This window comes from Crocodylus siamensis, chromosome 8 (assembly GCF_052110815.1).
Source record: "Crocodylus siamensis isolate JL-2025a chromosome 8, ASM5211081v1, whole genome shotgun sequence".
In the NCBI taxonomy this organism is placed as follows: Eukaryota; Metazoa; Chordata; order Crocodylia; family Crocodylidae; genus Crocodylus; species Crocodylus siamensis.
Genome location: NC_143402.1, coordinates 9,510,342 through 9,522,135, shown reverse-complemented (window position 1 = coordinate 9,522,135; position 11,794 = coordinate 9,510,342). Strand labels below are relative to the sequence as shown.

The 11,794-nt window shown below is 49.2% G+C and overlaps 1 protein-coding gene across 5 annotated transcripts in view; it reads right to left on the bottom strand.

Moving 5' to 3' along the window:
• Positions 1 to 942: 942 nt before the first annotated feature.
• Positions 943 to 11,794, bottom strand: part of PASD1 (PAS domain containing repressor 1) — a 108,992-nt gene continuing 98,140 nt past the window's right edge. For all 5 annotated transcript variants that reach the window (XM_090061366.1, XM_090061367.1, XM_090061365.1 and 2 more), the window contains 5 exons: positions 8,392 to 8,604; positions 7,413 to 7,630; positions 5,916 to 6,008; positions 4,424 to 4,631; positions 943 to 2,440 (listed from right to left, as the gene is read on the bottom strand). In XM_090061366.1, coding sequence (XP_089917492.1) covers positions 2,270 to 2,440; positions 4,424 to 4,631; positions 5,916 to 6,008; positions 7,413 to 7,630; positions 8,392 to 8,604 — 903 coding nt within the window. In that variant the 3' untranslated portion in view covers positions 943 to 2,269. The remainder of the gene's footprint in view (positions 2,441 to 4,423; positions 4,632 to 5,915; positions 6,009 to 7,412; positions 7,631 to 8,391; positions 8,605 to 11,794) is intronic.

Below are 11,794 nucleotides of genomic sequence, written 5' to 3'. Positions count from 1 at the left end.
TGGGCAGTGTGTGTGTGTGTGTGTGTGTATAACTTCTGTGTGTGTGTGTGTGTGTGGGTGCATGCACATGCATACATATCTGCCTGTGTGTGCATGCTGCCCAGCCTGCCTCTCAGGCACAGGGCCTGTCCTGCGAGCACGGCTGCCGGGCAGGGGCGGTGGTGCCACACCCTGGCGGGCTTGGGGACGAACATGCAAGCTCACATTCTCCTGGAATGGTTTTAAAGTGTCACTGTGACCGGTGCAGCCTGGCCGCTTGGCTGGGCAGCAGCCACTCATGCAGAACCCGACCTCCCCTTGGGCCCTGATCAAGGTTGCCCCAGATGAAGGGCAGCGTGAGCGCTACCACGGGAGGTCGGCCTGCACAGCCAGCTCGCCCTGTGGCAGTGACGACACCAATGGGAAGAGCAGGGTCTGTCCCCTTCTCTTTCAGCACGGCGACGTGAGACGACCTGCAGCCCCACGGCGAATACAGTTGAGCCCAGCGCTGAGGCACACTTGGGTGGCTCTAGACCTAGCCCATGCTCCTGTCCATGGCACCGCCATGCCTAGAGGCTGGCGTCCAGCCTGCATGCTGAGCCTTGCTACAAAAGAGCCGCAGTAGAACAACTCTGTGACGTGACAGTAGACACAGGTTAGCAAATCACTTTTCCTACAGCTTTGTTCTGCCCCCCCGCAAGCCATAACATAACATTCATAACATTACTGTGCAAATCAGGCACAAGATACCATCATGTTGCCTTCCTTTAAGGAATGTCCCATGTGTTATCCCAAAGCATCTGCATTAAGGGCATACACTCTCCCTCTCTCTAACTATGCCCAGCTCTAGCATTCAACTACTGGGGGGGCGGGGGGCAGGGGAACGACAAAAAAAACCCTCCAACCACATAAATATTCATTTTCCTTTGGAAAGACACAAACAGTAGGGACACTGCTATATACTCACTGAGGAATAAACATCTGTTTCCGTTCATAAATATAAACATATTGTTATAAAGTGACAATTTACAAAAATACAATTTATTGCTATCCCTCTGGGCCCGACCTCTCATTTGTGCCTTTGTCAGTATAAACATCAGCTTTGCCCAGCTGCAACATGAGCCAGCAAAACCACAAAGTTTGCTGTCATTTGATTTTTTTTTTTCCAGGTGTAAGGAAATGTTTACAGCAACATCTACTGGGGGGGGAGACCCTGTAAAGTTTCTCTGCTGGTACCCTGAAAATTATTTGGCTAAGGGGAATAGAAACATAGAAAATTATTTTCACATCTCACCCCGAATTAAACCTGATGCACTTCTCTTACTAATTGTGATGTGGGCTGGTATAACAACAGTAAGAAATTCAGGCAAAAGTGGTGTCACATAAATTAGCAGCATTATCCAATCAAAAGAAAAACAAAAACAAACCAAGGACCAGGGCTGAGGTATAGGAAGAAGGGCAATAAAATCCACTGTTGAAGTACGACAGCAAAACGAATTATGTACACGACGAGTGAGTGAGTGGTATCCTGCAGGCTGTTAGTGTGTGTGTGTGTGTGTGTGTGTGTGTGTGTGTGTTTTTTCCAAACGCTGGTCTTCAATTCACAGTGACTTCCAGCAAAATTTAAAAGGAGCATCGATGCCCTGAATTGAAAAGATGTTCTCAGTTGCAAAGTGACCGTTGTGGTGATCTGATAAAACACGCCTGCAGCTAGACAGCCATCTGTCAGCTCGAGTGCATTGTCACACTGTGTACCTACGGCTTCGTACCTGCCGCTGACACCCACTGACTGGTTTTGTTTGGGTTTTTTTTGTGGCTGTTCTCCTCCCTAAGCAAATCCTTTGGATGCTCAAGCATGTACCTGCTTTCGTCCATTAGGTTTGGCAGGCAGGAGCTCCACACCCTACTCGTCGAGTCCTCCCAATACTTTTAGCACTTTAAGTATTAATCTGTCTCTACAAGATAAGATGCGGGAGTGCTGGCTACTCACAGTTTCGCGTCTTCTGTCCTGCTGTTTAACAGCTCCGCACTTTTCTGTGGCTGCTGGAAGTGCTGCTGTGCACCAGCGAGCACTGAACTGACTACATTAAAATGCTGATCAACAAGACGCTCTGACAGCCCGCCTGCCGGGCCCCTGGCCCAGGCTGCCACGCTTCCCTCCGGGCTGAGCCTCACCCCTCAGGCGAATGAGGAAGGCCTCCTCTCCTTAGCTAGCGCTGTCCTTCCCCTCGCTTGTGCCCAGCACAGCTGCTGCGACCAACATCATCCTCTCCTCTTCACTGCTTGGCTTTCATGGCAGCTGCATTTCAGGCAGGTCTTGCAGGTTGCAGGGCTGACCCTGTGCGTGGCAGGCTTGTTGCTGAGGATGGAGGAAGTACCCCATGCTGGTCTGCTGGGGGAGATGAGATGACTGGAAAATGCGCTGACTCTGACTCCCCTGGACTGATTCGGGAGTCTGCATCTGCAGAAAGAAAGCGTGACACTATTCCTCAGACCTGCTTCCAGCCTAGTCTCTTTTCTGCAGTAGCAAGGGCAGCTGGAAGATATTATCAAAGAACTGCATGGTGTACAGCCTGTGTGCAGTGCACAACCGCCCGGTAGCTTCAGGGCCCCCTAGAGTAGTTGGACGCTGAGTTAGGACGCCAGAGTCATCTGCACATCCTGACGTACAGCTAGCTCAGGGCTCAAGCTGAATGTGCGAACGTGGGGCAAGTCCTGTCCCCATAAAGAAGCACAGAAGGCTACAGCCAATTTCCATGGCTATGGGCAGCTCCTGGAGCGTCCACAGCACTCACTTGTAACCGCCTTCTTCTCTGGAGCAACTGCCAAACCCCCAACCCCAAATGCAGGCAGGCACAACCTGGTATCATGGCTAAGTGAACCCATGGACTTGCCCATCCATGCCATCTGGCCTAGGCAGGATTGCCAGGCCTCATTCAATTCACTGCACTGCACTGCACTGACATTCTCCGTGACGACACCTCCCCACCTTGCTAGGACATGCCCCGTGTCTCTGAATGGCTTGGAGATAAAACATGGTCAAGCGAGTCTCAAAAGTGCTGTTGTTCCAGACTGCTGCTGTCTCACTGTATGACTGGACAAGTCATTGGACCTCTTATCATCTCTCATGCATCTGTCTTATATGTGTTGTCACTAATAATTTACCGGTGATTTACTGCCTCTGCAGTTATATACATGTGCATACATTGCCAGTGTCTTAGGGTCAAACTACATGTTGCACTTAGACCATGCTAAGTCTGGGGACTGTTAAGCAGCATTAACATTAAAACATGCGGTGGGCTGTTGCATGTTAAGGGTGCTGCCTGCACAGCGATGACGTGCCACGAGAGGACGGCCTAGGAGCCACAAAACCTGAGATCTATCCCTGCTTGGTGGGTGGATGTAGCATCTTGGGATGCTGGGGGAATGCAAATTGCTCATGCTATCTCCACAGAGCAACCTGAAGTTGCCCTAGCAAGGCCCAGAGTTAAACCTTGCCTGAAGTGGCATAACTTTGCTATGCTCAAGGGCCCTTAGCACGAGTTAATGAGCTTTAATGTGAGGCTGCTTGTGTTTTAAGCATCCTTAGCCTGGTCTAAGTGTAACTTTGCCCTTAGGACCATGACACATAAGACTAAACTGGGTCTCTTGGGTTATCGAGTCTTGCCCTGGCTACCACAGCCAGCCATATCATATCATCCCTTTCATAAACTGATCAAGTTTCTTACTCGACTCTTAGTGATGATAGTATTTAATTACTTTGTTTTAATCCAGGCCTGCTGTTTAATTAGCTCGAGCGGGATCAGATCTCTGCCTGTTGCTTAACTGCATACCAGCTTGGCCAGAGCAACCATTAAATATACCTCAGCCCACCCCGAGTCCCTCACAGCATGGAAACTATTTTAAATTATTAATTCCCTTCAGCCATTCCTTTTATCAGCTGGGTTATCTGTGGGCATGAACCTATGAAGTTGTTCTTGAAAAGCTGCTTCCTCAAGAGCTTTTCGTTCTGAAATGATTAATAATTTGTACAAAGAAGGGAATGAAGAAGGTACAGAAAATGCTCCATGCTGGGTGACTTCAGAGGGCTGCGGGGCAAGCCCAGCGCTCCAAAATCAGGAGCTTCCTCATGCTTCTTGTTTCTTGCCACATCTCCAAGAGAGCTCACCTCACTAGAGGAGCTTGGGTTGAAACTCTGGCCACTTATTTTAGTGTCTAAAAGGGACTTGCGTTCCTTGGAAAATACAGTGCCAACTTTGGGTGTCAACCAGTTTTGAAAACAATAATCTTATGGGTGGCTGGATAGTCACAGGTAAATACCGAATAGACCATGGTACAGGTAAAAAGGAGATGGAGGAGGTCATGTGACAGAGGTTACATTGGATTTGGGCCACATCCATTCCTCCTAAGCTGTCTGCTCAACGTTTATGAAACCCTCTCTTACCTGCAGGTAGAGCTGATGCTGTTGAACTTGCTGCTGTGGCCACTGGGGGAGGTGAACGGGGGGATGCGTCTGATGGGAGGTGAAGCTCGTATGTGGGATCATCACAGAAGGGGAAAACACAGGTGAAGGGGCAGGAGCTCTGACTGTGCTACACATAACAGGTGGCATTTGTAACTGGGGAGGCAGCATCTGCTGTTCAGGAGCAAATCTGCAAAGAGGAGGAAAAACACACATCAGTAAGCAAGGACTTAGGGAGGGATTATGCGCTGTGGGTGTTAAAAGAGAATAAACCAGAAGATAGTTTGTTAAACCACATGCAGGCTAGCATAACCAGAGGGCAAACCTCCCCTGGGCAGTATCCAGAAGAGCAGGCAGAGGGAGGAGCTCCATAGGGGAAGTCTTTGGGGGAGGACAGAAGCAGCTCATATGGGGAAAGCAGACTTCATTGCACAGTTGTATCCCGTATAGAAACCAGGGTCATGTGACTGGTGCAGCTTAAATCCCAGGCAGACAACTGGAACACATATAAGCTCTTTGGAGCAGGAGCGACTGCTCTGTGGGTGCGTCTACACGTGCATATTTACTGCACAGTTTGGGCAGCCGAAAACTACTGCACAGTACAGGCATGTGTGTACACATGCACACCCGTACGGCACAGTAACTATGGTGACTTACACCAGCTTGGGCATAAAGTTGATACCTGAATTATGCAGGTATCAAATTTATGCCTGATTAATTACTGCGCAGTAATGCACGTGTAGACACCTTACTGCACAGTAACGCTGTATGTGTGGCCTGACTTGGGACTAACTTTAGTCCCAAGTCTGTCCACACACAGCATCACTGTGCTTTAATGGCTGCTTGGGTAGACACCAGCCTAAAACCTCCTTACTGCGCAGTAAATGCATGTGTAGACGTGCCCTGTGTATCTCTGTATACTGCCTAGGACAGGAGGGGGCAAGGCCTCTGGCTCTTACTGCAACACCAATAACAAAGATAAAAGATGACACGCAGCTGAGCTAAGATTAATTCATTATAGGAAATGTAAAAGCAGCAAGTTTTGGTAAAGGTACCCAATATCCCTTTTGGTTGGTGAGGGAGTCACGTGAGGAGCTCTTCAGGAAACACATTTGCATTCCCTGTGAAAATGTTGGCAAAACACTCTCATTTTTGTGACAACTTTCACTGCTTTTTGGCATCCTGAGGAGGAAGCAAAACCTGAGTATTTTTGGTTTTCAAAAATACAGAAAATGAGTTTAGTTATTAGAAAGAGGGGAAAAATCAGATTTTTTGTAACAGATTTAATGGAAACCAAACGAGCAGCATTTCTACTTTGGTGAAAAAGTCTTTTCATTACAAACATTTCCAGATAATTTTTTAATTCAGCTCTAATGAACATTTTCCCATAATTTTCATGGCCTTGAAAAGACCAGCCGGGTTTTGCACTCAGGCACTAACCTCTGCAGGGAAAGCAGGAATAATGAAGACTTACTTCCCTTGTTGTCTCCCAGCATTGCTCTGTCCTGACTGACTAGTCCCATTAGCACTGGGCATCAGGGCTTGGATAGGCTGATCCAGCAGCATCCTGCAGAAGAAGGAAACAATGACACAGTCCATAAAAAGCCCTTTTTTGTCACGTGTTCATATCCTTGTCGGTTAGTCTCAAGCAACGCATCCCTGTGAAAGCACCGCACCTTCACTCCCTCACTTTGCATAAAAGGTAATGGTTGTGTGCAGATAAGGTCCTAACTCGATCTAATGCGAACACAGACTGGAGCTGAAACGTTCAGTCTTTTGTGTTACAAATGACCAGCTGAACTTAACAAGGGTGCAATAGGTCATCCTCGTGCAGACTGTTAAGGTCGGTCTTCTTCCTTCAGCAGGTGTATAACTTCTCTCCAGCTGGGATCCACCCACAGGAGAGTCCTGGAGGACATGGAAGACTGTAAATGAATGAATTCAGGTACAGCCAAGGCAGCACAGCTCCGAACGTCTCCAAATCCACCAGAGAACCAGTTTCAAGCTGGCTTGGTTATGCCAACATGAACTACTGTCACTGCAGTGTAGACATACCCTGCAGTAACGTGCAAACATCTCAGCAGGTGCTGCACCTTGGGAGGCACCAGCAACACCTCTGGTGTCTAAGGTAGCTGGTGTGCTGCTGGCTCAGGTACCACCACACTTCGCTGCCTGTAGGGCTGAGCGGGGCTCTGCTTTGAAAGTGTACTGGGCACAATCACTACTGAGAGAAGGAGCCAAATCCATCCGGGAGTAGGACGGATGGTTTAAATGGCCTTCTGCAGAGAGAAGGGCCTCCAAGAAACCGTATCATAAAGCACCTGATCAAGCAAGTGCCTTTTAAAAGGGGCTGGGTCCTGAGAGACCCTTGCACAGAGAACATCTGCTGACCCTCCTCTGAGAGTTGTGCATGGGCTGCCCTGAAACGGGCTGTTTCCTAGGCACTTGTCATGGCTAGAGAAAGGCTATTCTGGAGCTCCCGAGCAATGGGGAACAAGAGATCAGAGGGATTCGTTTTGCTTCCACTAGTAAAGCAGGAAGTGTATCAGCTCAGCCGAGCGCTACGCTAAAGCCCCTATCCTGCTTCCAGTGCACTGTGCCATGCAGGTGTGCCCTTCGCTTCTCTGGTCCCAAGAGCTCTGCTCTGGGAGCTGGGGATATGATACACACCTGGTACAAAAAACTAGTTAAGTTACATGGAAAGTACATGGGACTATTGAGGAAAGAAAAGGGGTCCAGTCCTCCAAGGTGGTGCTAGTGATATGCAAAACATGCCATAAGGGCACTGCTTACTGACTTCCAATGTTCAGCCCCACGAGAGGAAGCACTCATGCTTCACATGCACTGGAGACATTACCAAAGCCTCATCCACCAGGCAGGGATGCTGGATGCACGGCTTGATTGCTGCTCGGCCCTCACAGACCAGTACCGTCCTACTGTCGAGGGGATCCAGCATGGACCAGACTCTTACCTTAGGCTCCTATCTTGGCCATAGTCAGACTGTGGCTGCCTGTCACTAATTTCGGCTGGCAGCTGAGTGGGAGGAGTAATGGGATGAGTCTGAGAGAACACCATGGGGTTGTTGTAGAGGGGCACAGAAATGCTGGTTTGCACTGGCAGGCAGGTTTGCTGCGTCTGATTTCCTCTTATTACGTGTTGCTGCTGCTGCTGCTGCTGCTGCTGTTGCACCTGTAATATAAAGCCATCCCTTAGTAGAACCAAATCCCACCTCCCCTCCCTGTGCACTTAAAGCAGAGGGCTGCACGCTCCCTGCTTTAGGTGCGAGAGCAGACAAACTGCGCTCAACAGACCTGCAACCAGGCTGTCTGCAGTCTGGGCCCCCCCAGAGGACAGGTCCTGGGAGTCTTGGTTGGAAAAGTCAGCTGCCTTTTCAAAATTACAGCACTGCAGAGGGGGCTGGAGAGGAGGAAGAAGGCACTGACAAATTGGAGCCCACCCCCCCCCGTGAATGGGTTCTCGTGCTTCTTCTATGACTCGAGGAAGTTTCCCTCTGAGCTCTAAGTGGCCTGATCCTCACTGATTACAATGAAGGCCTGTTGGATCAGGAGAAGAGAACCAAAATCATACGGCTAAAGAGATCTTGGATGCGGTCACTAACTTCAGTGCAGTTTCACCAGGGCTCCTCTTGGCCCCTTCAGGTTTTGCAATGGTAAACCTTTACAGCGACAGCTGGGTGAGGCTACAAATGAACACCTCTGAGTAGGTGAAATGATGCACTTGATGCTAATGGCAGCAGCAGACAGTGCTAGGAGGCCAGAGATGAATTTGTGCTCACTAGTAAGGAATTAAGTGGAGGAGGAACAGGTGCTAGCTTCCCGCCAGGTACAGCTCCACAGATGTTGGCAGGAGCTGCCCTGGGGGTGACTTTGGCCCTGAACAAGATGAGTCACAATAACCGCAGCAAGTGAGAAAGTCAAGGAGGTAGCAACCTGGGAGGAGGTGACGCAAGGTTCCCTGAGGAAGTGCCGCGGTGACGGTAAGTGAGGGCTGCAGTAGCGTTTCGAGCCCCCCAGGCCTTGCTGTTGAGACTTCTTGGCCACGGTTTGCCTAGCTGCCCCTGTCTGCTGCTGCTGAGCTGCCCTCCGTGGGCTCTGCTGCTGCGCGTTGTTGAACACTAAGGGCATGGGCTGCTGCATCAACATCTTTAAGGAAAAGAGAGAAGTGAATCGTTACTGCAGTTTGCACGCTGGATTGTTTAATGATCTGCCCGAGTGCCCCACAGTGAGCTCTAATGCGATGAGCAATACTGTTCCTGCAAAACAAAATGTTCCCCAGGGATCTATTAAGCATATAAATTGTGCTGAGTTCCATTCATCCGATGAAACAAGATTATCTGGCACAGTAATGAGATACAGAGGGTTTTGCCACTGCTTTACTAGCCCCAGTGCAGCTGAAGTCAGTGGAAAGTGAAAATCATTAGACCCTGCTGGCTTTTTAAAGGGCTTGGGACTCACAGTCCAGGTGCTGGATGAGGGGTGTCTATGTTGCAAAATCTGCCACCTGAATTAGCACCAGGAGGGGATGGAGACGCAGGGCTGGAGTCTAAGCCTTCACCTCTTTCTGCTGCAGCCTGCACCCTTTACCCACCCAACCTTTCGCAGTGCATGGATTACAGAACGAGCCCCACAGGGACCTTGACCACGTGGCCATCTTCAGTCCATAGGGCTAATACCACTGGGTGCATCTACACATGCATAATAATGCAACACAATAAACTCTGGTGCATGTCATGCTGGAGTTTATTGCTCTCAGGCACCATGTTTACAAGTGTGCCTAGGACCACAGCTTGTTGAGCTGGGATGGAGTAGCCCTGGCTGGGAGGGAGCCCCAGGGGTGAGCCTGCCAGCCCAGGGCTGCTCTGGCCCAGCTCACAGTGTGGTGCAGGGGCCGGCTGGGGCACAAGGGTGCTCCACTGTGGGGCTGGCTGGCAGGCAGCCTCATGCCCAACCAGCCCCACCAGCCTCTACACGTGCAGTGCTGTGGAGTAAAAAAACTCTGCAGCAGGATAGTATGTGTATTTCCAAGTAATAGCCTGCTGCGGAGTTTATTAGCCTAATAAAACCCTGCATGTGTAGGCACTGAGACATCTGCTGCCGAGCTAATTAGGCAACTCCAAAGTAAATGACTCGTGTAGACGCGGCCACTGTGGATGATACCGTGTTTGTCCGTGTCAGGTTCATTTTGCAGCAGTGAAGTGGTCCAGGTGTGCACCCTTTACAGAACTGGTTGAGAGAATAAGTAGAAATTCCCCTTTTTCAGCTATTAGACTATCCTTTGATCCTAGATTTTTGAATTAGGCTATAATATAATTTCTCGCCATTCCCACCTAATCCTCCTCCTTGCTAGACTGAAATTCTCCAATTTAAAATTAGAAAGTGCTCTTTAACCTCTTTGCCACTTTGTGTGCCAATTGAGGGGAGCAAACATGACTTCAAACACAAGTGACACCGCGCTCGTTAACGGTACAGCACACCCAATCAGCTTACAGATCACAAACCTTGCCTCCCTGTCAAATAATTAACTGCAGTATATTCGTGCATTGGAGCCTTCGGATACAAGAAGATGGGTTTAGTCACGGCTGCTCTATTGATAGCCACGCTTATTCAAACAAACACAGTTCATGGATTAGACATAGCAGTGCCCGAAACAAAGAACTTATGTTCTGGGAAAGATGTACACGTTTTGACATTTGATTTAATCAAATGTATATGAAAACAAATATTTTCAAACACTTTTGCAATGTGCAGTCATCTTGGCTTTGGGCCTAAATCACAAAAAGCAGCGAGGAGGGGTAGGAGGATCTGGACCTGAAACACAATTGTACTCAGGCCGGCAAGAGGGTCTACCATCCAGAACCAGTGACTAGCATGAGATGCATCATTTCCCTTTCACAAACGAATGTTATTTCATCGAATGTTTGTAGCAAATCTGGCTGCTCTTCTAGAAGGCACTCAGATGCCGTGGCGATGAGCTCAGTACAAGACCCTAGCTAGAAGAGACGAGAAAAGCTAACAATTAGTAGCTGCATTATGGAGCCATATAGCAGCTAAGGCTGCAGGCGATGGTATGATGCTGCTGACTTGCTTTGCTCAGGCTACTGCAGGACAATACTGATGACATGTTTGCGGGGGGGGGGGGGGGGGGGGGGGGGTTTGCAGCCGCACATATTTTATGCAGTGCCCAATAATACTGCATTTTTTTGACCAGCACGGCATGTGTGTTTTGCCGTCACAGCATCACCACCTTTTGAAGGTTTCCATACTGTAACAAGCCACGAGAGGGAGCCAGGAGTTAATTTAGTTCCAGGCAGATTCTCAGGAAGGTTTGCAGATTGTTAAACAAAAGGAAAAAGCAGCCACGGGCACGAGGCTCTCAGCTGCACATCCTGGTTTTGGAGGGCTGGGCAGTGACCTTTTTTTCTGGGAAGGCTTTTAGCTGAGATTAAGGTCACCCAGGGAACAGCTTTAACAGCCTTTTGGACTGATGTCATTTGGAGGAGGTCGGCCTGAGGTCTCTGTAGCTGCTAACACTGGAGTAATTATCAGCATGGCCACGAGATGGTGGTGAAGGTTTACCTGCCAGAGCACTCTGGCTCAGGTTTTTTGAAGGCATCTCTCACTATCATAGCGAATCTAAAACCCTTTAGACTCCTGGCATCCCTCATTACACTCAAAGACCCCTTTGGAAAATGCCAGCCCTTAGCTTTCCCTCATCTACTCACTACAGAAAAATACTAGAGCCGTTCTTCTGTTGCAAAGAAATCAGCAAGTCCACAGCAGGGCAGAAGGTTTTAACACTCTGCATTCCTATTTGTAATTTCTGGGTTTCTCTTGTGAATCCCCTTTGCACACCTATCAGTGCTAATGCAGTATGGCACCCCTGAAAGGCAGCCCGGGCTGCCATGGCACCCTGCTGAGAGTCACTGGTCGACCACATAAGGCAACACCCAAGGTGCTCTACATAGCACTGCCCTTTGTTCCCTCTTTGCTTGCTTGGCTGCTTTTGTCACCCTCTCCTCGCCTCTGCAAGCCTGCAAGCCCATCCCCAGCAAACTGGCCCTGAGTACTGCAGTCGCTCCACGCGGCAAATGGAGCACTCAGCTATTTATGATGCACTTGGGACGAACTGCCTCCATATGCACGTTCAGTCAACATAAATAATGCTGCTGCAGCAGCCTCATAAAATACAATAATGCAGCGAACTGTGAATAACAGGAAATCAAATGCTTTCTTTTGCCCAAATATTTATCTGGAGTCCACGGCCAATTCCGCTGCTGTTAGCCGTCGGTGCTGGAGCCCTGTCTGCTGGCTAGGTGCTAGAGAGCTGCTTCGG